Raw genomic sequence first — 26,955 nt, forward strand, 5'->3', positions numbered from 1 at the left:
AGTAATTTTGTGGAAATAAAACAGTATAAAGAAAAAACAAAAACAGTATAAAGAGAAAGTATAATCTGAGATTCTAAATATTAGAATCATCCAAACAATGGCATTGTTTTTAAAAAATATAATAGTAATCCATTTAAAAATCCATGCCATTGTAATAACTGAAGAGCTTACTATATCAAGCAGGGCACAATAATGGTGTGCTCCACTGTTACTGTAAAGAATTGATCAGTGAGGCCACCATACCCCAGGTGACCCTACCGGTTGCACACACCCCAACAGTGCTTGGCCATTTTTATATTTTAGCAAATAATAACTCTTAAAATGTTGAATTACTGTGCAAATAATATCTAGTGTGCAAATAAATATACATACAGATTGCTCAAATTTGTTTTCTACTATCCTGCTTTTTTGGAATGAAGTATCTAAATTCTAGAAACAGCAGATACAGTTGTATGCATATAAATATATAAACATAGGCATGGATGGGTATCTTGTTTCTATATAATATATACATACATATATATGTGTGTGTATATAAAAGGTCTATATTTTGCATTTTACAAGTTTGCAAGGGCATATACCAAGCCATTTTCCTCTAACCACATCTGGAGAGTGGTTATTCTTTGGTAATGATAAGTTTATTTTGTTCCTTTTATTCATCTGTATTTTCTCTCTTAATATATATTTGTCTTCTAATTGTTTTTAAAAATCAACACATATTTGGATTGAGGTTTCTTCTAAAAGATGAAATGACTGCTGATGCACTCACAGAATAGACCTCTGGTCCAGAGCCAGTATAAGTTAGATGATTGTCCATTTGGCATTCCTTGCCTTGATGAACCATAGCTACAGGTGTTGACGCCCTGATCCCCTGCCACATTCTTGGTCTCTGAGCATCAAGATAACCCAAGAGAAGCTGAGTCCAACAGGGCTGTGAACTTCCTCCTCCTCTTTGCCATAGTAAATAACTGTAGCTCTTTTGATTCTACTCCACTGAATGGTCAGCAGTGAAAACCAAGAGAGAATGTGTTTTGTGTGAGAAACAAATTTATTTCGGTTACTCCTGATAGTGCTTTCAGCAGAAGTAAAAGCTCTCACTGAGTATTGTCAAAGCACAAATGACACACACAGTCGTGCAGATTGCAGACAACACACTTCTAGGCGGCACTGTTCATATTTAGGTCCCTTTAAACTTGAAGGATTTTCCAGGAGATGGCAGTAAAGTAGCTTGAGAAGAGGAGTAGGTTTTTCGTCTTCACACAAAGGCACCCTCTTGGCTGGAACCACACAAATGGTTTGTATACTTGTGGCTTCGGGACAGAAGGGCTGCTTGCTTGCCCCTGCAGGACTCTTCTTTGGATCCTCAGCTGCAAATGACGTGAGCTGCTGCAGTCTGTGATCCTTAGTGACCATACCTGTCTTTGATTAAGTTGATTCTGGTTTTTGCTCAGCCTCTGATCAATGATAGAACTTTCACAGAGGCTTCTTCAAACACAGAGCAGTGTGTTTATCATCGGTGTTTGTTATTAACAATTGGGTAATACAACAGAGACACTGCCTTTTAAAACATAAACTTTTCTATTGAAGTATGGCATAACTTTATAAAAGTGCAGAAATCATAAATGTACAGCTCAATGAATTACTATAGAGTGAACATATCTATTTAACCACCATGCAAGTAAAAAAAATAGAACAAGACCTTAGGAGCAACTTTTTGAACTCTTCCCAACCAGTAATCCCTCTTTGCTTCTCAAAGGTAAACTCTGTAATTCACTTGCAACACCACAGAATGATTTTGCCTGATTTTGATCTTTAGATAAATGGAGTCACACTATTTTTGTGAGGTGTATCCTTGTTGTTGGTAGCTAAAGCTCCATCATTGTCTTGCAGGCATTGTGTTGCGTGATATGACTAGACAGACAACTATTTATCCGTAATACCATTTACAAACATTTGGGTTGTTTTCAGGAAGAAACCATTATGAATCATATTGTTATGAATCTTGACTCAATAATTAACTTTATGTGACCTTTGACAAGTTCCTCAATTCCTCTATGCTTTATTTTCTTCACCCATAAAAGAGATTAATCATAGCAACTAACTCAATCACCAGGATGCTGTAAAGTTTAAATCATATAATGTAATGCACTTAGTATAGAATCTGGAGTCCTACAAGTATTCAAAACAGGAGGGTACCTGTTAGTGTTACATTCCAATTCTACTTCCCTGTAATCACACAAAATAGCAAGGTACCCCCTCTCATTTTAGCTTCCAGAATGCTTTGCCTCAGTGGAACTAACCCTATATGCTCTGGCTCCTGAAGGTTGAAATGAAATGAGAGGGGATCTGGAATTACCTGGGGTTTTTTCCCCTGTAACCAACTGTTAGCTGTCATTATCCTGAGTTGCTACAGCCATAGCAAAAGAATTTGTTACAGATCCAATCACCTCTATTGGAAAAAAATGTTTCAATTTATTTTGGAGTTACATTTCAACAGTTTTAAATGATTAATATGAAAAGTCCAAGATAAAAAAACAGGGTTCACCATGAGAGATGTTCACCTTTTAATTCTATTCTAAAATGTTTTTTTGCTGCTTGCTAATAAGTATGTTGTCCAAAAGTATCTTGATTTTAAAACGAAAATGTTTAAAAGTACCATGAAACTCTGGCTAATATCTCTTGTCAACTTAAAGAGACAATTTATATGTATGAAAGTCACCAGTATGGGAAGACATGGCAAAATCAAGTCCTGATCTTTATTAGCTTATAATGAAATGTTATTTAAAAGGATGATTAGAAAAAGAAATATTAATTCATATTATTAATAATAAGAAATTTGATGTAATGTTACAAAGTGCAGAAAAAATCCACTCACTTTTAGCTTTCATATATATATAAACAAATGCACCCTGAAGTTCAAAAATACGGAGTTCTTTTAATACACTTAATATCATTAACTCTAAGCTTTAATATATTTGTGCACTTTTGGTTCATTTAAGGAAAATCAGAAAATACAGTTTAGTAAAAGAAAACAAATGTACTGATAATCTTACCATGTAGAAATAACCATGGTTAAAAATTATTATCATTTTAGGACATTTTAAATACAGGTAGACAGTCAAGCATTGAAAGAAATCTGCCTACATAATCTTGGCTTTTTAAAATTTTAAATGAACATTTTGCACATTAATATATACATATGTGCAATATCATTTTCATTTTTTGCATGATATCCTGCTGCACATATGTGCCACTGTTTTACAATTTATCCACTATTTTTGTGCGGTTTATTTGCCAGGACTCTCAGTTGCAAAGAACACAAAACTTAAATGGCCTTGGACCAAAAGAGGAATTCTTTAGCTCTGTAGTTAAAAGTCTCAGGCAGGCTCTCCTCTATCTGTCGGTAGCAGCTCCAGAGTTAATAGCCTCTCAATATCCAGCAGGTGGAGGAAAAGCCATGATTTCCCAGTTATGTCTTTCAAACACTCTAGTTCCAGAGTTTACTCTAACTAGATGGTCCAACTACTGTATGGGGAGGCAGAGAGGGGTGCTACCTGGCAAAATCAGAGTGATGTCACCAGAATAAGGAAATCAGAATGCCGGTGGGCAAAAACAACAGCTATCCATGCCAAACATTTAAAATTGTTGCCTGGGTGGCTCAGCAGTTGAACACCTCACTTTGGCCCAGGGCATGATCCTGGAGTCCTGGGATCAAGTCCCATATCGGGCTCCCTCCATGGAGCCTGCTTCTCTCTCTGCCTATGTCTCTGCCTCTGTGTGTGTGTGTCTCTCATGAAATAAATAAATAAATAAATAAATAAATAAATAAATAAATAAATAAATAAATAAATAAATAAATAAATAAATAGTTTCCGACCATTAGCCTTCATGAACTATATATCCCAGAGACTAACTTGAATATAAATCTTTAGAAACAAGATTGGTTATTTCCTTTGGATAAATATTTATAAGAGCAATTACTGGATCTAAAAGCATGGCATATTTTTAATGAATTTGATACCTTTTGCCAAAGTGCCTTCCAGATAAGGCTGCCAATTAACTTGTGCTTTGGAAAGGAGAAAGCTATGGAAATTCTTTCTCATCTTTTTTCTTAAGCTTAGCATATATTGAAGGCTTAAAGAAAAGATTCCTAGATCAATGATATAAAATGAAAATATTCTGTATATTGATAAACAATTTCCTCAGATTCTCACCATTATTGCTAGACAAAAACTCCGTCTTGTTTTAGTTTGTATTTATTTTATTCTTGAAATAAAACATTTTTATATGCATAGATCCACTGGTATATTTATATTGTGAATTTTCTGCTAATGTCCTTTAACCATTTATCCATTAGAGGATTGCCTTATTCATTAATAAAAGTTGCCGTATATTAACCCTTACCCATGTCTTACATGCTGCAACTGCTTTACCAGTTTGTCATTTGCCTTTCAACTTGATTGTGAGCTAATGAAGTTTAGACTATATCATATAGAGGCCTGGTTTATTGCGCCAATTTAAAGCCTGATTCTCCCACTTTGTCTCGTGTCTTTGGGCAAGTCCTATAACCCTGTTGGGGGAGGTCCTTCAGAAGACATGACCTGTAAGCTGAACCTAGGCAATCAGAGGCTCCCCCCGCACCTCACCCTGTCCTTGGAACATGGTATCCTATTGCCTTCCCCATTCCCAAAAGCTGCCCCAAGGACACAGCCTTGAGATAGAAAGGTGATGTCAAGACTATCGGGATGGTATATATGACTAAACCCAATTAAGGCCTCTTGTAAACTTTTAAGATTCCGGCAGGTGGGTGAGGAAATCTACTCACCTTGCAGCTGTGCTAGAAGAGCCTCCCAGGTTCCCTCGCTTGTTACACCTGCCATCCACCAATCTGTAGGGCCTGCTTTTTTTTTTCTTCAGCCTCTCCTTGCTCTCCATGTACAGCAGGGAGCAGTTTCAGATTATACCCAAGAAGCTCCCAAGGGGATTGTTAAACCAACAGCTCCCTTAGTGCCTCCGTTTCCTTTTTGGTAAATGAGGATCATGGTAATATCTATTTCAAAGAGTCGTTGTGAGGATTAAATGCAATAATACATCTGAATAATGGAGGACAGTGTCTGACATATAGTGATCAATTTTACATGTGATTATTTTTGTGTCATTTTTCAAGGTAAGATTTACGTTTTACCTAAGTAAATCTAGAAAGCTATCTTTTAAGTCTTCAGTATATGTCTAAGCTTTAAAAAAAAATTTGAGAGAAAACTTTGCACATATTTGTATTTTCCAAAGCACAGGTTAATTGGCACAAATTTACAACTACTTTGTGTAATTGCTAATAAATACAGACTTATAGAAAAATAATCCAGTAATTGCCCTGAACTGCACAATTAAAAATGGTAAAAATGGCATATTTTATTATATATATTTTCACACAATTTTCTAAGATGAATAATGTAATACTCCAAAAACCATAGAATTGTACACTTCAAATGGGTGAATTATGATACATGAATTTATTTCTCTATAAAGCTAGGGTTTTTTTTAAACTAATTAGAAAAGAAATATCTGCTTAGAATATGATTAATTTTCCTTCTCTTGCCAAATGAAGGAGCTATGACAATAAGAATTGCTTTGCCTTTCGATTCTTTGATTTGACAAATGTTTATTGAGCAGCTGTTATATGCCAAGCACTATGCTAGGCCCTGGGGATTTATTGGAAACCAAAATAGTCATGAAACTTATAGTAAAAGTATGAGGGACAGATGTTAAAAAAAAAAGTTCAGGGATCCCTGGGTGGTGCAGCGGTTTGGCGCCTGCCTTTGGCCCAGGGCGTGATCCTGGAGACCCAGGATCGAGTCCCATGTCGGGCTCCTGGTGCATGGAGCCTGCTTCTCCCTCTGCCTGTGTCTCTGCCTCTCTCTCTCTCTCTCTGTGACTATCGTAGATAAATAAAAAATAAAAAAAGAATAAAAAAAAAGCAAATGAAAGGGTAAGAATAATTTAAAAAAAAAGTTCATCCAAATAAATATTTAATCACAAATCCTAAACAGGCTATTTTGAAAAACTGAAGGTTACTATATATGGGGAAAATAATTTAGACTAGGAGTAAAGGAAGGCCTCTTTGAGGAAGTGAAACTGAGACTTAAAGGAAAAAACAGGACTTGCCCAAGAGAATTTCCCTGGATATATTAAATAATTAACAGGCTATAGTGATATTAAATCTTATGGAAGCAGCATCAACAAAAACAAACACTTTACCAATTTTCCTGGCAAGACCTTTGAACCTACTCAGTTCTCATTCCAGTAAGTGACGCTGGGATGCAGTAAGCGTCCCGTGCCCATGCTTCCTAGACTTTAAAGACTGAGTTACTGGTTTATTTTTGCGAGAGAGATCAAACGCGCTTGCGCAGAAACAGGGATGGGGGGCAGCAGGGAGCAGACAAGAGAGGAAGTAAGAGAATCCCAATCGGGCTCCTCGCTGAGTGTGGACCCTGAGATCATGATCTGAGCTGAAATCAAGAGAAATCAAGACTCTTAACCCACCGAGACACCCTATGGAGGCCCTGCTTCCATAGACTTTAATGTCTATAAATTTACCTAAGTATAATGCACATACTGATTCAGTAGGTCTGGGCTAGAACTTGAGACTCAGCTCATGGCAATGAGGCTTGGCACAGGACCACACTTAACTAGGGAAAACAGGCATCTGAATTAAGCAGATACAGCAACTTTCTTGAATTATTTTGTGACCTCTCTCTGTTTATTTTCAGTTCAAGCAAATTTGCTGCTGTTGGGTTTCATAAAGCTTTGACTGAAGAACTGGCTGCCTTAGAAAGAACTGGAGTCAAAACAACATGTCTCTGCCCTAATTTTATAAACACTGGCTTCATCAAAAACGCAAGTACTGCGTAAGTTGAGACAGAAACGAGGACAAAAGGATTGGTGATTAGTGTGAATATCAACAATTCTGCGCAGTTTCTTAAATATTTTAATCCTTAGAACACCTGATATTCGATGCCCTTAGCTCATCTCAATTTCAGCTCTTGTAGATTGTGGGAAAACAGGTGGAGAGACAAGCGAGGGAGAGAATGTACATAAATATAAATACGAGTTAACTCAGGTGAACTTGCTAATCCTCCTTTTTTTTTTAATTTTCCCAAGCAATGTTTCTCTGACTTAAATATACATACATTTCACCAGGAGTGCTTGGGAACCGTGTAGGGGTCCCATCCCCACATATGTTGGTTGCTTGGGTTTGTCTGGGATAGGATAGTCGTGGGGAAGGGGCCTTAAGACTCTATTTAGCAGGTATCATTGGCAATTCTGATAGATAACCCAGGACCACAGTGTAAAAAACATTTTTGCTTGGTTGTCTAGAGATTATCCTCTAAATGAGTACCAACCAGTCTTCACTCGGTTAAAAAATAAAACTATAGGGATGCCTGGGTGGCTCCATCAGTTAAGCATCCAACTCTTGAATTCAGATCAGGTCATGATCTCAGGGTCATGGGATCGAGCCCCGCATAAGGCTCTGAGCTGGGTAGGGAGCCTGCTTGGGATTCTCTCTCTCCCTCTCCCTCTGCCCCTCCCATCACCCCCTCTCCCTCTCTAGAACTAAATTAATTAATTAAATAAAACTCTAAAGGATCAATTCTGAGGTTAAATTTTAATGTTTTTCCCCTTTGGGAATAGTTTTAATGTCTTCATAAGCATGATGCATACTTTTTAAAAATTCCAACATACAGAAAAATACAAATAAATAAGAAAGGTTGTTTTTTTTTAATTTCCTTGAAACCTATCCAGTGCAGATTACTCTTAACATTTTGATGAACATCCTTCTAGACATCTTTCTATGTACTGCTTAAATATCTGAATTTTATGCAACTAGCATATATTACACATGGGATTCTGGAAGCTGTAAGTAAAGTACTTATTTCCCTCAGCATTGTGTCATGGACATCATTTCCTGTCGGTAAATACAGAGTTTTATCATAGGTTGTATTGATTACTTAGTCTGAACAGTTGTGCCTACTAGAGATTTTTACCATAGCACAGCTATAATGAACATCCTATCCTAGTGCACACACACTTTCACATTTTGGTACCATCTCCTTCAGGTAGATTTTATTTTACTTTTTTTTTTAAGATTTTATTTGTTTATTTGAGAGAGAGAGCACAAGTGAGGGGAGGGGTAGAGAGAGAAGCAGACTCCCCACTGAGTAAGGAGCCCAATGCCTGGGGCTCAATCCCAGGACCCTGGGATCATGACCTGAGCAGAAGGTGGCTGCTTAGCTGACTGACCCACCAGGTGCCCCTCCTTCAGGTAGATTTTAGAAGAGGGTTTACTGGGTCAAAGTGTATGCAAATTTTAAATATTTGTACATACTACCAAAGTACCCCAGAAGTGTTCTGCCAATCTACACTCATGGCCACCAGTGTAGGAAGAGCACCTCCACCTCCCCACCAATCTGCCTTCTGCAGATTTTATGCCTTTTGCCCACGTGAAGGATCGTCTTTGTTTTCTGATGACTTAGTAGTTAGACTAAAGTGTTTTCCTAAGTTTTTTGGTAGTTTGACTTCTTTTGTGAATTGCCTGTTACATGGCTTCTGCTCACCTTTTCTACTGAGCCATCGAGTTTCAAAGTTGGTACCCATGAGTTCATTGTACATTCAAGATACCCTTTCATATGCCATTGATGTTGCATATATATTGTCCCCAGCTTGCTATTTGCCTTTAAACTTATTTTTACTTATTTTTACATTAAAATTTCTCATTTTTTTTTCCTTCCTGGCCTTTCATTTCTCCCAGGTGTTTATAAAGGTCTTTTTCACTTCAAGCATATGATATCCATCTATATTTTTCTAATACTTTTATGGTTGCATTTTCACATCTAGACCTTTGCTCCACCCAAATTTACTTTAAGAAATAAGATCAGGGTGTTGCTTGTTTTTCCCAAATAGTTAATAAGTTATTTTGCATTATTTATTAAATAACACATCATTTCCTTCACTGCTTTGAAATGTCATCTTTACAATAAATCTGGATAGGTACATGGGTCTACTTTTGGATGATCTCTTGCCCTGATAGGATTCAGTCTTTAAGTTTTATTCTACATACTCAAATTTTCTCCCTATTTTCCCCAATTCATCTGCCTTTGGTGAAAATATATTCGAAATTAACGAAGGATATCCAGTGTGACACTCTGGGAAAATAGAAGGTTCCATTTAATACACCTTAATCTAGATATGTCTGCCCATAGGTAGATAGAGTAGAAGGTCGACATCAGCTGGAAATTTGGTGACTGTGCAAAGATCTCAAGCTCCCCGAAGAATCTATCAAATTGTCCAAAAGCCTATTTTTTTTAATTTATCTACTTATTTTGGAGAGACAGAGTGCACAGGGAAGAGGAGGCAGAGGGAGAAGGAGAGAGAACCCCAAGCCGACTCTAGGCTGAGTGCAGAGCCTAGTATGGGGCTTGATCCCACAACCCTGAGAGCACAACCCGAGCCAAAACCAAGAGTTGGATGCCCAACTAACTGTACCACCCAGGCACACCATGAGCCTATTTTTAAGATACGATTTTGTTAGAAAACAAAAGTGAACATATTTACTTCAGAAAGTTAGTGTCTTGATTAATCTGTATTAGTCGAGAAAACCCTAATTGGGCCCTAAAGAGAGAACACAAAGGACGAATTAATTTGGGGGCCTGAGGAGTAGAGCTGACCAGGAGGAGTAGAAAGATGAAAAAAACCTCAATAGCCTGTTAAATACTCTATGATCTCACTTATGTGTGGAATCTAAAAAATCTGGATTCATAGAAACACAGAGTAGAATGGTAGTTACCAGAGGCAGCAGGTGGGAGAATTGAGGAGATAATTGTTTCAGGGCAAAACCTGCAAGTGGTAACTCCCGGAGATCTAATATGCAACAGAGTGATTGTAGACAGCAATACTGTATTATAAACATCAAAGTTGGTAAGAGGGGCAGCCCTGGTGGTGCAGCGGTTTAGCACTGCCTGCAGCCTGGGGTATGATCCTGGAGACCTGGGATTGAGTCCCACATCGGGCTTCCTGCATGGAGCCTGCTTCTTTCTCTGCCTCTCTCTCTCTGAATAAATAAATAAATCTTTAAAAAAAAAAAAAAACAAAGTTGGTAAGAGGCTAGATCTTAATTGTTCCCATCACACACACACACACACACACACACACACACAAAAATGATGTGATACGATAGAGATGTTAGCCAATTCCACCATGGTAATCATATTGCAATATATAAATGTATCAAATCAACACACCATATATATTAAGCTTACATGTGATATGTGATGAGTCAGTTATATCTCAATAAAAATAAATTTTTTTAAAAAGTCCATTACAATTAAAAGGAAGTGTCAAAGTAAGAGGTGAGTTCCATCTCAAGGATAAGATTTGCCAACTTCCTCCATTATTTTCTTTTTTTGTTTTAAAAATTTTATTTATTTATTCATGAGAGACACACAGAGAGAGGCAGAGACATAGGCAGAGGGAGAAGCAGGCTACCTGCAGGGAGCCTGATGCGGGACTCAATCCCAAGGCCCTGGGATCATACCCTGAGCCAAAGGCAGACTGAACCACTCAGATGCCCCTCCTCCATTATTTTCAAGAGGAAAACCTTCATTGGACCCTGATATAATATATTTGAATCAATTTTTTCGCCCAGACTGTCTTTAAGCAGTTAAAAACAGACACCGTATATTTTTTTATTATAATTGAATTTTTTAACATTGCCTTCCTTGCACAAACAGGACAAAGCTGCACAAACTAACCTTCCTTGTGGGCAAGAGTGCCCTCTTCTGACAAAGCTCTACTAGTGACGAATAAAAAATAATTGGGAAGCTCATTGTGTGTATATGTGTATGTGCATATGTCTTTGTTCACTTTTCTAGCCATTTTGTTATGATTATGGTTTTTTGAAATGGAATTGCTGGATCAAAGAGTAGGAACTTATTTACTTCTGAAAGATTTATTAGACTCCCTCCAGATGGATTGTCCTAATTTATCCCGCCACCAGCGAGATATTTGCCAGCTTTGAATATTACCACATGTTTAATTTTTGTCAAATGATGAGGGAAAAAAGTACTTCTGTGTTATATTAATACATTTTTGATTATTAGAAAGGCTGATGATCATCATATTTAACAAGTCCTGTTATTTTTTTTTACTCCACTCTGTTTATAGAAACCAAGCTGTATCATGTAAGTGCTTGTGAAATCAGCTTAAGGAAGTTCCCCTGTGTTCCCAGTGTGTTGAGTGCTTTTTTTTCCCCCATGAAAGCATGTTGAATTGTGTCAGATACTTTCTCTGTGCCTATTGAGATGATCATATGGGGCTTTTCATATGATATACTATAATGATTGATTTTTATGTGATAAACCACCTCACATTCTTGGAGGGTTCTTTTTATTTATCTTATTTTAGAGAAAAAGAGAGCATAGAGCAAGAGGAGGGGCAGAGAGAGAAGGAGAGAATCTCAAGCAGCCTCCATACCAAGCTCAGTCTTACAACCCTGAGATCATGACCTGAGCCAAAACTAAGAGTTGGATGCTTTACGAACTGAGCCACCCAGGTGCCCCCTACCTCCACCTTGCATTCTTGCAATAAATCTCACCTGGCCATAGTATATAATCCTTTTACTATGATGCTGCATTTGCTTTGATGCTGGATTTTGTTGAGGATATTTGTATCTATGTTCATAAGAGATATTTTTATAAGTTTTCTAAGATATCCTAAGATATCTTAGTCTTAGGCTTTATTTGCAGGGTAATTCTGGCCTTGTAGACTGAGCTAGGACAAGTTCTGGTTTGTTTGTTTTTTTTAACTTTAAGAAGGACTGGTGTTAATTCCTTATTGGATATTGGATATCCTATATTGGATAGAATTTTTCATGAAGCCATCTGGTCCTGGACTTTTCTTTGCTGGGGGTTTTTTGGTTACTGATTCAATCTCTGATTAAAGATCTACTCATATTTTATATTTTTTTCTTGAATCAGTTTTAGTGCTTTGTGTGTTTCTAGGAATTTCTTCTAGGTCATCTAATGGTTGGCATACAATTGTTGATAGTATTCTCTTATAACTCTTTTTTTTAAATTTATTTATTCATGATAGTCACACACACAGAGAGAGAGAGAGAGGGGGGCAGAGACACAGGCAGAGGGAGAAGCAGGCTCCATGTACTGGGAGCCCGATGTGGGACTCGATCCTGGGTCTCCAAGATCACGCCCTGGGCCAAAGGCAGGCGCCAAACCGCTGCGCCACCCAGGGATCCCTCTTATAACTCTTTATATGTCTGTAAGATTAGCAGTAATGTCCTCATTTTCATAATAGTTTCTTTCTTTTTCTATTGGTCAGTCTAGCTAAAAGTTTGTCAATTTTGTTGATCTTTCAAAAAGCCAACTTTAGGTTTCATTGATTTTTTTATTATAATTTATTCTCCATGTCATTTATTTCTGCTCTAATCTTATTTCATTTTGCTTGCTTTACATTTAGTTCTTTTTTTAGTTTATTAAAGTAAAAAGTTAGGTTATGGATTTGAGATCTCAGAGTTTTTCTAAAATGTAGACATTTATAACTATAAATTTCCCTCTGAGCACTGCTTCTGCTGCATCCCATAAATTTTGGTATGTTGTGTTTTTTCATTCATCTCAAAGTACTTTCTAATTTCCTGTGATTTCTTCCTTGTACCATTGGCTAATTTCCACATATTTGTGAATTTTCCAGTTTTCCTTCTGCTCTTAATTTCTGATTTTATCCTACTGTTGTTGGAGAACATATTTTGTATGATTTTAGTCTTTTTTTTAATTTAACGAGACTTGTTTTGTTGTCTCACATATAGTCTGTCCTGGATAATGCTCTTTGTGCTCTTGAGAGGAATATGAATTCTGCTGTTGTTGGGTGGAGTGTTCTATAGATGCTGTTAGATTTAGTTGGTTATACTGCCATTCAAGTCATTGGTGAAAGTAAGATTAATGTCTCCAATTCTTATTTTTAAACTGTGTCTTCCTTCAATTCTGTCAGTTTTTGCTTCATGTATTTTGGAGCTCTATTGTTAGGCATATGAACAATTTTTAATTAAATATTCTTCCCTCAATAAGTTATCTCTCTCTTTCCAATTAGTGATAAAAACAATGTAGCATAACCTGAATTTATTAGCTTGTCATTGGCTATCCTGATTAAATTTTTTTGATAGCCAAGAATTATTTTTGTTCAATATCCTTTTAAAAACATCACTCCTACATGAAATATACATAAAATTTTTCTTTTTAAAAGCTTAATTTTTGTGTGTACTACAGAAAGATAATAGTTTTGTTGGCTAGTACCATAAAAAAAAGGTGACAAGTAACATTTGTATAGTATGACTGCATCAAGTACTTCCATGCACATTACCAGTGGAGTGCTGAGCTTATACTCATTCAGCAATAATAGCTTGAAACCAGCCATGGTGAGAGTATTTACACCATAGAAATTAAATGCTACAAAACAGAGAATTCTGTGCCCTAGAGAGCCAGTTGTGAAACATTTACTAGCATACCACTGCATTAAACCCATTTTTCAGATTAAATACAAAAACAAAATCCTTTTTTAAAAAACTTTAAATAGTAGAAATATCTTCCCCAAAGTTACTTAATCACTCAAGTGGTAGTTAGATAATCAAACAAAGTTCAGCCTGAAAATACTCTTTGTCCCTAAGTATTACTATGCCCCCACATAAATTCTCCCCCACACCAATAGATAGGCCTGAAGTGTTTTGGGACAGTTTCTACAGAATCCATCATGAACATTTATTTAATAGGATTTGCAACTCTTATTAACATTAGACTGTCAGGGGAAAAATTTTTTCCATGTACTGATATTTTAATGATTAAGATTTTATTCTTCCAAGATATTATTTTCTGGAAGCCTGTTCTTTTTGGCCTTTTAAAAATTGTATTCTTGGCCAGCCATTAAATTTAATGAAAATTTCTCTGGCAGAGGCTGAGATTTGGGGTAAAGAGAGGGAGTACACTAAGAAAAGTTTAGTCAATGCAATATCATTTGATTGGTAGGTTCACAAGGCCACAGTGGGAATGTGGATGTATGCTGTACTGTTTACATAGGTGGTTGTGAGTTTTCATGGAACTTGGGAGTAGTGAAGTCTGATAGCAATATGCTAGAAAGTGAATTTCCTTCTGAACACTTCAAGACACAAGCATCTTTCAGTTTCTAGATTCATCCTCCTTGGTTCTCTGCTTATGCCCTAGGCAAAGGAGGGCTTAGTCTTCTTCAGGTTTCCATTGCCTTTCATTTTTACCTCCTCTGGGCCAAAAGCACTCACCTTTATTATTACATTTCCTTTTCTGTTGCATCTCCAGGTTTTCCTATGTAGTCTTCAGGGTTCAGGGTGAACACAGTATTCTAATAAATGACTGACCTAGGCTGAGAATGAAAGATCATATCATATATATTTTAATTTTCTCTGATACTTTAGAAATTGTTTACTAAACAGTCTTAGTAAATAATAAAACTTGTATAATGGTATTTGACTTTTTCCCCAAGACTTTTAAAGATTTTATTTATTTATTTATTTGTTTGAGAGAGAGAGAGAGAGAGAGAGAGAGAGAGGGAATGCGTGGGAAGGGTGGGGAGGGGCAGCGGGAGAAGGGGAAGCAGACTCCCTGCTGAGTAGGGAGCCCCATGTGGGGCTAGATCCCAGGACCCTGGTATCATGACCTGAGCTGAGGGCAGACACTTAACCAACTGAGCCACCCAGGTGCCCCAAAACTTCTAAAGATATAAAAGTGAATTTATCAGTCCTAATTTAGCTCAATTATTTTTGAATCCTAGCTACTTCTATAATTCTCATTTGCAAGACAAAATAGGTACTATAGGATCTCCATCACAGGTTGTTGGAAAACTTCAGTGAGATGACCTATGTAGAGTGTTTAGCACAGTGCACAGTACATGATAAGCACTAAATAAGTGGTTGTTAATATTCATGCTAAAACAGTAGCTATTTTTGAGCACTTATAATGGGCCAAATGCTACAAGTTTGTTATGTTATGATTCCTATGGTAATTTAACTTATTTGTTTAGCACCTAATTAAAGCAGAAGCTTCAGTGAAATGTTTTGTTGCTGAAGACTGCTTCTGATTTCAGTTTGGGGCCCATCCTGGAACCTGAGGAAGTGGTAGACAAGCTGATGAATGGGATCCTGACTGAGCAGAAAATGATTTTTATTCCATCTTCTATATGCTTTTTAACAGTGGTGGAAAAGTAAGTGACAGTTACATTTATCAGCATTATAAATAAAGATTTATGTATTAATGCTTTTACTCAGATTTAAAACTAGACATTTGATAAAGCACAATTAAATGGAATTAAGAGACAAAAAGTATAGGCTTCGATAATCCATCAATTTTTAAAACCACATTTGTTAATCCTTGAAGCAGGGTTTGTATAGCAATTGGGTAAACGAGCTGAGTAATTTCCACAAGTGTTTAAATTTCTTTTTTTTAGAAAAAGAAATGTGTATATTTCTGGAAGTCTTGTCTCATAGAAGATGACTATAAAGAAGGGTAGTTTTTAAGCATTATTACATAGTGAAGTCATAGAACCATAAGGTTGGAGGAGACCATAAGGTTTTAGATATTCATCTAAAAATACAATAGATAATCACTGAGCTCGTATTTTGTCCAAAAGCATACTGAAACATAAGAATGCTTAAATAAGCTTTTAGAATTCAATAATTTTAGAGATCCTTGAGCCTTACTACTTCCATGGATCAGCAACATCAGCATCACCTGGGACTTTGTTAGAAATACAGATTCTCTTGATGTCCTGAACCAGACTTTGCATTCTTATAGGACCCAAGGGTGATTTGAATGCATATTCAAATTTAAGAAGCATTTCTTTAGAGCACTAGCTCTCAGCTTTGGTCACATTGGAATTCACTTAGCAGTTTTCAAAATACTAAGGCCTGGAACCTACTCCCCAAGATTGATGTGATTGGTCTGGAGTGTGGGCTGATCTGAGAGATACAACTTTCCCAGTGATTCTGATGTACAGCCAAGATTGGAAACCACTTGGTTTAACCACCTTCCACCTAACACATTGCCTCATTACTCACATGGGAACACTGTGTGGCAGTGAGGCTAGTCCAAGTAATGAAGGGAATGTGAAGAGGTAGCTTAGGTTAAAAGAGGGAAGGAAGCAAGCAAGGAAGCAAGGAAGCCAGTCAGCCAGCTTCTTGTTCTCTGTTCCTACAGTCAGGCCTCCAACATGGTGAGGCATCAGGATCGCTTGGGAAGATAATTTTTAAAAATTAATTATTGGATCTCACCTCTAGAGGTTTTTTTGTTTTTAAGATTTTATTTATTTATTCATGAGAGACACAGAGAGAGTGGAAGAGACAGGCAAAATGAGAAGCAGGCTCCCTCAGGGGAGCCCGATGCCAAACTTGATCCCAAGACCCTGGGGTCATGCCCTGAGTCGAAGACAGACACTCAACCACTGAGCCACCCAGGTCCCTCTAGAGGTTTTAATACAGGATATTTCGGTTGGGACCCAGACAACTGTATTTTGACAGGCAACTGCCTCAGGCAGTTGGTTCAAGATTATACTTTGAGAATTACTGACCTACAGACTGAAAAAATTTCAAGAAATCAAAAGCATACCTGACACATATCAGGCTTTTTAGCCCTTTCTGCAAGGAACTGTGGTTGAACACTCCTTAGAAGTTTAGGTAATCAACCTAAACCTTGAGAAAACTCAAGAATCTCCTGGCTGAATGACCAAGTTAAAACCTATGAAGTGTTTACCATTATTCTTGTTACATTTCATAAGTAAGCACTCAGTGATTACAGTCCTTTAGAATGTAAGCCTATGAGGGAAGGAAGTTTGTCTTTTTTCATGACTGTCTGTAACCCCTGTACTTCGAAGAGTTGATGGACACATGGCAGCACCAAAATGTTGATTTAATAAATTGATTCTAGGGATGCCTGGGTAGCTCAGAGGTTGAATGACTGCCTTGGGCTCAGGGCATGATCCTCAGGTCCTGGGATCGAGTCCAGCAACAGGCTCCTCGCAGGGAGCCTGCTTCTCCCTCAGCCTGTGTCTCTGCCTCAGTGTCTGTCTCTCATGAATAAATAAATAAATAAAATCTAAAAAAAAAAGGTGGTTCTTTAAAAATAATAATAATAATAAATTAATTCCATTTTCTAGACTTTTAGCATAGAGACTCAAAGTTTGTGCTTTGGAGTTAGATGAAGCTATGTTTGTGACTTGCTCACCACATGAACACAGGATGACCTGTTTGACTTCTTTAAAACTTAGTGTCTTCATTTGTTACATGGAGACAGTAAGACATTATAGGACTGTGAGGAATGAATAAAATGATGCACTTAAAGTATTCAGGATACTATACTCAATAAATGTTATAGACAACTATTATTATTATTATAATTAACACTTTTATTAGCATTGCCCTGATTTTTCTCAGACTATGAATGTTTGTTGCTCAATTGGCAAGCTTTATTTTAATGCCATAGGTCAGATATCCCTATATGCTGTTGACCCTACAACAAATGGCTTTGAACTACAGGGATCCACTTCTATGTGGATTTTTTTGGATACAGTACAGTACTGTAGGTGTATTTTCTCTTCCTTATGATTATCATGATAACATTTTCTTATCTCTAGTTTACTTTGTAAGGATATAGTATATAATACATATAACAAAATATGTGTCGACTGTTTAGGTTATCAGTAAGGCTTCTGATCAACAGTAGGCTTTTAGTAGTTAAGTTTTTGGGGAGTCAAAAGATATATGTGTGTTGTGCAAGGGTCAACTATAGTTATACTGACTTACATATTCTGTTTAAAGTCTCTCAGACTCATTGGAACGTGACGAATTCCATAATATTCTTAAGTACAGGCATATCTCATTCTGTTGCCCTTCATTTCATTGTACTCTCAAGATACTGTGTTTTTTTTACAAATTGGAGTTTTGTGGTAACCCTGTATCAAGCAACTCTATCAGCGTCATTTTTCCAACACCATTTTTGGACTTTATGGCTCTGTCACATTTTGATAATTCTTGCTCTATTTCACAGTTTTTCATGGTTTTATTTGTTATGGTGATCTGTGATTGGTGATTACAACTTTCTGAAAGCTCAGATAATGGTTAGGATGTTTTATCAATACAGTATTTTTTAATTAAGGTCTATAAATATTTTTAGCCATAATGCTATTGCACACTTAATAGACTACAGTATAGTGTAAACATAATTTTTATATGCACTGGGAAGCCAACAAATTTATTTGACTCACTTTATTGTAATAATTGCTTTATTGCAGTAGTTTGGAACCAAACCTGCAGTATCTCTGAGCTATGCCTATATAGGGTAGGAACAAAAAAATTAGGCTTACTATATGTCCGTCATGTACAAAATAAAATGTATATGAGCTGCTGAAGCAAGCACATGTACAAAATAAAGTGTTTAAAGCATTTTATGTTAACACATTGATTCTTCACAAGAACACTGTGGAGTAGGTATTAATTTTTCCATTTTCACGTGAGGAGTTTAAACTCAAAAGTTAAATAACTTGCTCAGCATTATGCTCAAAACAAAGTTCTTTATCTGCATTTTCATTTAGCTATTCCATTTCTTCAGTCTCTCAGTGGAACATTTTAATAATATTTTGGATTGTAAAATATAAAATTAGTTCCTAGTCTCACTCCCTTTCCAATGTTATGTTTCTTGTTTTTAAAGCCTTTAGCATCTCAGCTCTTTAGTTCTAGACACCTCCTGTCTTAGCTCTTCTGAGAAACACAGGAGGGTATCTATTTCGTAAACTAAATGTTTCAAGTCACTCTTACCCTAAAGGAGGTTAAGCCTCCTTCCTTTTCCTTTTGAAAACAAAATGGATTTAATTGGAAAGAACTTAGAGTAGTGACTCAGAGTTAAATTTCCTAATCTTAAGACAAATATTGTTTAAAATGATACATGATAAGGATATGCCCAAAACACAAGTTATAGATATGTATTATCTCTATTGATTGAGAAATGACTGATGACAAGAAGTTGCTGATAATATGATAATATCTTCCCTCTAATTTTTACATTAGCTGTCACAGCAGCACTTAAATCCATTAGAAAAGAGTGCAGAGAAGAGACAAATCATGTCTTCAGTTTTTAGACAAGGCTTATTGCACATATTCATCTGAGGCTCTCCATAGACCATAGAATGGAAAGCTCCATCCTACAGGCATTCCCATAGCCTGCTGTGGATGAGAAAACAGCATTATCATGGGGAGACTTTACAAATATTCATTATTAAATGGGGACTAGGGCAATGAAGCTGAAGTCTGTTTTTTTAAGAAATATCCAAAAAACTTCATTATTCTCAAATGAAAGAAAGAAAGGAAGAAAGAAAGCCCAACAAAATAGTTTCCATCTATAATGTGCCTCTTCTATCTTTCTCGCATTGTATCACCAAGCTACGTGATTGTCTTCCAGCACTTGGTTTATATATTACATAGAACTGCCTGATACATAGAATATAAATTAAAAAGTCCTTTTTCTCATGCAAAAAAAATGATGACACATGATAAGTGTATTTTAAAAGAAGATATTTTACAAATGCACTTAATACTTATTTCCTAATTATTTTCATGTATCTTTTTTTAGGATCCTTCCTGAGCGTTTCCTGGCACTTTTTAGACGAAAGATCGATATTAGGTTTGATGCAGTTATTGGGTATAAAACTAAAGGAGAATAAGTCCTACATGGACCACATTCTATATTTAGTTAATGTAAATACACATCTTCAAAAATACCTGCTTTCCAAAACATCATTATATTTAAGTGACGTAACTTAAATTCTTCTTCACACATTAGCTATAAATGAATAGAACTGATTTACCAGGTTTAAGTCAATTTCATCTAATGTTAATCAGAACTTTAATATTTAGACTTCTGCTTTTCCTAATTATCTTTCTTTCTTCAATATCTTTTTTGGAGGCCCTGACAGTCCTCATTTATTATCACTTGTCCTTTAGCTGAAAGCTAATTTTATATAATACAAAGAGGGGAATACCTTAGGAAAGACCTTATAAATTACATAATTTATAAAATTACAAATAATTTTATAATTTCTAAGATTTTGTGACTTGTGCAATCTCTGGAAAATTTGTACTATAAATGTGTAAGATATAATTTTATTTCTAATTGCACTTAAATTTTATATAATTCCCGTTTCCTTTTCTATTCTCTATAAAAACAAAATCTTCAGGCTCTCTAAATATAATGAAGGACTGTATCTAGTGGCATTTCACAATGAGTTTCTTATGATGTAAGAAATGTCACTCAAACATTTCATCACACAAGTTCCCACTGTTTCCTGAAAGATGCCTCACATTCCAAAGCCAAACATTTCAGCTCAAGGAAACTTGAGATCGACATGTGTTGCAGGTACAAAAGCATCATTGGGATTTGAGGCAGAGAATTAGGAGAATGTACCCATAATGGCAACAATAAACAGATCAAACTTAAACTTTTGTCTCCATCTTTTCATCTTGAACGGAAGTTGGCTCAACTTGGCTCAAATTAAGGGAAAATGGATTATGTAATCAAAGATCTTTTTTTTAATATCCAGAAATTTCTCAATTGTGAGTAATGCTCAGCGAGATAAGAAGATCAGACCTATGAATTGAAAAAATTAAGCAGGCTTGCTGGATTTCTATTGAAGAAAAATATTTCTAACACTGTATTAGACACATATATACTAAGTAAAGAACTTTGGTCCTTGTATCAGAGGTTCATACTCAGAAAATATATAAATCAGAATCACTAACTATTGTGAAATATAGTAAATGAGTCACACTAGGTACACAAACTTCATGGTAAAAGATCTTTTTTTTTTTTTTTTTTTTTTTTTTTTTTTTTATAAATTAATTTTTATTGGTGTTCAATTTACCAACATACAGAAAAACACCCAGTGCTCATCCCGTCAAGTGTACCCCTCAGTGCCCGTCACCCATTCACCCCCACCCCCCACCCTCCTCCCCCTCCACCACCCCCAGTTCATTTCCCAGAGTTAGGAGTCTCTATGTTCTGTCTCCCTTTCTGATATTTCTCACACATTTCTTCTCCCTTCCCTTATATTCCCTTTTGCTATTATTCATATTCCCCAAATGAATGGGAACATACACTGTTTGTCCTTCTCCGGTTACTGTGGCCAAGTTAAAAAAGGGTGTTGCCTGAGTTCTTCTCTGGGATTTTGATGGAATCTTGTCTCACATTTAGATCTTTCATCTATTTTGAGTTTATCTTTGTGTATGGTGCAAGAGAGTGGTCCAGTTTCATTCTTCTGCATGTGGATGTCCAATTTTCCCAGCACCATTTATTGAAGAGACTGTCTTTCTTCTAGTGGATCGTCTTTCCTCCTTTATCGTATATTAGTTGAGCATAAAGTTCAGGGTCCACTTCTGGGTTCTCTGTTCTGTTCCATTGATCTATGTGTCTGTTTTTGTGCCAGTACCACACTGTCTTGATGAACACAGCTTTGTAGTACAACCTGAAATCTGGCATTGTGATGCCCCCAGATATGGTTTTCTTTTTTTAAAATTCCCCTGGCTGTTTGGGGTCTTTTCTGATTCCACACAAATCTTAAAATAATTTGTTCTAAGTCTCTGAAGAAAGTCCATGGTATTTTGATAGGGATTGCATTATACGTGTAAATTGCCCTGGGTAACATTGACATTTTCACAATATTAATTCTGCCAATCCATGAGCATGGAATATTTTTCCAACTCTTTGTGTCTTCCTCAATTTCTTTCAGAAGTGTTCTGTAGTTTTTAGGGTATATTTTGAGAACCATTTGAATGGTAAATGGTTCTCCAACCTTTTATTTTCAGGTTGTAGGTGTCCTTCTGTCTAAAATGAGTCTCTTGTAGACAGCAAATAGATGGGTCCTGTTTTTTTATCCAGTCTGAAACTCTGCGCCTTTTGATGGGGTCATTAAGCCCATTCACGTTCAGAGTTACTTGAACTTCTTCTTAAAGGGGAGTTTTAAGAGTCCCCCTTAAAATTTCTTGCAGAGCTGGTTTGGAGGTCACATATTCTTTCAGTTCCTGCCTGTCTTGGAAGCTCTTTATCTCTCCTTCCATTTTGAATGAGAGCCTTGCTGGATAAAGTATTCTTGGTTGCATGTTCTTCTCATTTAGGACCCTGAATATATCCTGCCAGCCCTTTCTGGCCTGCCAGGTCTCTGTGGAGAGGTCTGCTGTTACCCTAATATTCCTCCCCATGAAAGTCAGGGACTTCTTGTCTCTTGCTGCTTTAAGGATCTTCTCTTTATCTTTGGAATTTGCAAGCTTCACTATTAGATGTCGAGGTGTTGAACGGTTTTTATTGATTTTCGGGGGGGATCTCTCTATTTCCTGGATCCGAATGCCTGTTTCCCTTCCCAGATTGGGAAAGTTTTCAGCTAGGATTTGTTCAAATACATATTCTGGCCCTCTGTCCCTTTCGGCGCCCTCGGGAACCCCAATTAAACGTAGGTTTTTCTTCCTTAGAGTGTCATTTATTTGCCTTAATCTGTCTTCATGGTTCTTTAATTGTTTATCTCTTTTTTCCTCAGTTTCCCTCTTTGCCATTAACTTGTCTTCTATGTCACTCACTCGTTCTTCCACCTCGTTAACCCTCGTCGTTAGGACTTCTAGTTTGGATTGCATCTCATTCAATTGATTTTTAATTTCTGCCTGATTGGATCTAAATTCTGCAGTCATGAAGTCTCGTGAGGCCTTAATGCTTTTTTCTAGAGCCACCAGTAGCTGTAGAATAGTGCTTCTGAATTGGCTTTCTGACATTGAAGTGTAATCCAGATTTTGTAACTCTGTGGGAGAGAGGGCTGTTTCTGATTCTTTCTTTTGAAGTGAGGTTTTCCTTCTAGTCATTTTGCTCAGTGCAGAGTGGCCAAAAACAAGTTGTATTGGAACACGGGGGAGTATCACTGGTCCCTCTAGCTGGTCTTCTGGGGGAGGGGCCTGTTGCGCTGATTCTCAGGTGTTAGCACTTGGGGGAGCTGCTCTGCCCCTGCCTGCTGCAGGGCTCAGCGGGGGTTGTTTACCCCGTGAGGTCTCAGGAGGATCAGTTGCAGTTGCTATGGCAACTCTGGAAGCCTGGATTCAGCCTCCGCAGGAACTACGGGGCTCGGGGCTCTCGGCTCTCCGTCCGCAGGGCCTGGAGGCTCCGGGGCGGGGCCGCTGATCTGCTCAGCTCGGGGCAGGAGCGTCCTTGCTGTCCTGGGCCCTCCCGGCCTCTGCCTGTCCCGGGGGGAGGCCGGATCCTGGGCTGTGTCCCGGCGCCCTGTGCTCCGGGGCCTGTGTTGTTGGATTTGCGCTCCCGCCCCGCAGCTCCCTCCCTGGAGCCGCTCCCGAGCCCCTCCGAGCTGCTCCGGTGCGTGCTGCAGCCCTTAGGGAGCTCGGAGCACTCTCCTGCGCTCGCAGGTGTCTGTTAGTGTCCCCGGGAGCCCGAGGGCATCCCCGCTCTCCTGGGTCCTGCTCCAACTCCCTGCGAGCCCCTTTCCGCCGCCCGGGAAGGTTGGTGCAGCTCCTGCTCCTCCGGGACGGGGCTCTCCTGTCCTGGGGACACTCGCCCCGGCCTCAGCCCGGCTCCTCGCGGGGCCCCTCCCCCTCGGAGGCCTTTTGTTTCTTTATTTCTTTTTCCCCGTCTTCCTACCTTGATAGAAGCGCGGACTTTTCTCACTGTAGCATTCCAGCTGGTCTCTCTTTACATCTCAGGCCGAATTCGTAAATTTTCAGGATGGTTTGAAGGTTATCTAGGTAATTTGGTGGGGACAGGTGATTTGGGGACCCTGCTCTTCCGCCATCTTGCCCCTCCCCCCCATGGTAAAAGATCTTAATTCTGTTTCTAAACAAACATATTTAACATTTAATCTTTATTTATTTACCTCCAGCAATTCTGGGTAGCAGGCTAGGTTGAAGGCATTGTTGAAATTCCCGTAGGGAGCAGGAACCCAGAAGGACCTTAGGGCTGGAGCTCCAGCTCTGCTGAAAGGTTAATGAACACTGTAGAGGTTCTGGGCTTTTGTTCTCTGCCATCAGGCAGTTACTGTTGTAACTCTAGATCTGAAAATTTTTAACGTATTTATTTAATATTTAAGTCTAAACACTTATTCAACAAATTAAATAAATATATCAGTGCCACTGCAAATTAGAAGGCTCGTAGGATAATCCGTTCATGGAAGGTTATACTGTAAATTTTATAATAGATAAGAAAATTTCACAGCAGGTATTCCTACAATAAATTTCTCCCTGCCTGTCAACATCCTTCTTCTGATAAGAGAATCCAAATACAAGTGCTGTCAAACTACATTCTACATTGAATCCACATCTGATTGAGAATGCCTACCTTTGAAAACATTGTTATATTTGAATAACATAACTTAGATTCTTCTCCTGCATTAGCCATATTGTGGTGGCACTCTGCGGGAGTGCCTGTGAGTAACCACGGGATTTACAGATTTACCTACAGCCTGTCCTGTCCTGTTAGCAGGAAATAACACTAGAAGGTGGAGAGAGTTTCTTACCGTCAGCTTCTAAGGCATTTTGAAATACATGTAGCGTTTATTCTTTTCATTAAGTTATACCTGTTCTAACTTGCCAAGCAGAACAATGAAGTAGACAAGGAGAAGACCATCAGTGAAAACTTCAGTAAGATAACCGAGGCCCCAAATATACTGATAACTTCCTTCTTTACACGATAAGCATGTTTAGTTCTTAACATATGTGTCTGAAACTGACCCTTGGATAGACTCTGGCATTAACCATTCTGAGAAATAAGTACTACTTCTTGGATAGTGTGCTGACAGAATGGGAATCAGTCCATTTTTGGAATGTTACACACATGTGAGGCATGGTTTGCCATTTAATCTTCCAGCAATTCTGTGTAGCAGGCGAGGTTGAAGGCATTGTTGAAATTCCCTTAGGGAGCAGGAACCCAGAAGGACCTTAGGGGCCGGAGCCCACAGGTCTGCTGAAAGGTTAATGAACACTGTAGAGGTTCTGGGCTTTTGTTCTCTGCTCTTTAATAGGAAATAAATGAAAGTTGGTTCTGATTCACTAACATCAGGCAATTACTGCTCTGACTCTAGGTCTGAAAACTTTTAACGGTTACTTGAATGAATGAATTGTCTCAACCCACTTCTCCACAATTTAGTGGGAAAATTCATCTTAGCCATCAATAGGCCTACTTCTGAGAGTCACACCAAAACCAAAGAGGCTTACATTGTTCTCAAGTAAACAGGAAAGACTTCTCTAGTTGTCAACCCTCATGGTACTCTGTGGTCCTAAACTAGGACCTTGATGACAGATGTCTCTCTCTTTTGTGGGGTAGGCAAAGAACGAGCCCTCCCTGGAGACACCATAAAGTCTTTCTGAGCATTTGCTGTCATCCTGGGGGCCCTGCCATGGGATGAGTAGGACTCAGGGACCTCCCCTATTCCCTTTGAGAATATTCCCAGGCTTGCCTTCAGAAACACTTTTCATCCTCACTGTTCTTTTTAATGGAAATAAGGATTAGAAAGAGTGAGGAATCAGGCCAAGGAAAAGGGTTAAAATTGACCTTAGTGTGTCGTCAACACCAACGTGGCTAGTGCGTAAATAACTAATAAGGATTTTGCTGTGGGGAAGGGGAGCAATTATTCAGAGCTTCTTCTCCCAGGCTGGGTGATAGAGTTACTACCTTGAAGAATTCTGTGTGGTGGACATCACTATTCCCATTTTATAGATGAGGTAGCCCAAAGAGATTCAACAAAATCTGAAATGACACAACTATTCAGAGGTCAAGATGAGGGTTGGAACACACATTTGCTGACCTCACTTGATCCCACAGCCTCAGTGGAACTCTTGGAGAGTTGAACCATCACCTAAACACCTCTTCTTCCTTTTACCCAAGCTGTCCTTAGTATTCAAACAATAATCCATAATTAGCCAGTGAAAGACTGTTTGAAGCTCTTCCATCAAGGAATTAGGTTAAGGTGGAATAAGATGCTACATGCAAATGCCCAAGAAGTCTACCTGAAAGAAGTCTAGCCTGGACTGACCCAATATCACAACGGTCTAAAGTTTCCTGAAATTAAAATGCTGAGCCTGAAAATACTGGGATAGTCTTAATTTCCACTGGACATCACATCCTTCCCCAAAACACAGAGGAATTCCCACTTGACCTTAGAGCCAATCTGACTCCTAACCGTTTGTGGGTTTTTTTTTCCTTTTCTTCTCCTTTTTTTTTTATAAATTGGTCTAGGGATGACTAGACAATCTTGAGATGAGAGAGATGTGCCTTTTACTTTCACAGTCTTCCCTCGTATGGCAAAATTACAATTACAATTACGATTACAAGTGGCCTCGTATGGCAAAAAGAGCACTGGGCAATCTAATTCAAGCTAGTTGTGCTGGAACCTCCATTTCCTCATCCGTAAAAGGGCTGAACTAGACTGTAATCTCCTACATTATCTCCAGTTGCAGTTACATAAATGTCATAATCAATACATGCAAAACCTAGCATCTTCTCTACGCCATCTGGGTTCCCTAACAGAGAATGGCACTTCTAACAAGTGTCCAAGTTAAAAACTTACAATTATACCTACCTCCTTCCTTCTGCTCACCCTCATCCCTCAGCTCACCAAAATCCTCTAATCCCTGGCACACATGTTCAATATTAGTCACCATTCCCACATTTATATTTCCAGCCTGAATCTCTCCTCTGAATGGCATACATATATGCAACCACCTTCTTGGTGTATCTCTGCTGGCATAACCAGCAGGCATTTCAACCTATATGAAACTGAGCTTTTGATGTTGTCCTGAACCTGTTCAAAACCCTGTTATTCCAGTTGCTCAGGCCAAAAACTTAG

General features: G+C 38.0%; 1 protein-coding gene across 2 annotated transcripts in view; it reads left to right on the forward strand.

Annotated features, from left to right (window-relative positions):
• HSD17B11 (hydroxysteroid 17-beta dehydrogenase 11) overlaps nucleotides 1-20,577 on the forward strand; it is a 33,299-nt gene extending 12,722 nt beyond the window's left edge. Inside the window, exons 4-6 of one of the 2 annotated variants that reach the window (XM_055313162.1) lie at nucleotides 6,768-6,905; nucleotides 15,172-15,288; nucleotides 19,704-20,577. In XM_055313162.1, the coding sequence (XP_055169137.1) occupies nucleotides 6,768-6,905; nucleotides 15,172-15,288; nucleotides 19,704-19,794 (346 nt within the window). In that variant the 3' untranslated portion in view covers nucleotides 19,795-20,577. The remainder of the gene's footprint in view (nucleotides 1-6,767; nucleotides 6,906-15,171; nucleotides 15,289-19,703) is intronic. The other variant, XM_055313161.1, reaches the window with a different exon arrangement.
• The last annotated feature ends 6,378 nt before the right edge of the window (nucleotides 20,578-26,955 follow it).

Source organism: Nyctereutes procyonoides, unplaced genomic scaffold (genome assembly GCF_905146905.1).
Source record: "Nyctereutes procyonoides isolate TBG_1078 unplaced genomic scaffold, NYPRO_anot_genome, whole genome shotgun sequence".
NCBI lineage: Eukaryota > Metazoa > Chordata > Mammalia > Carnivora > Canidae > Nyctereutes > Nyctereutes procyonoides.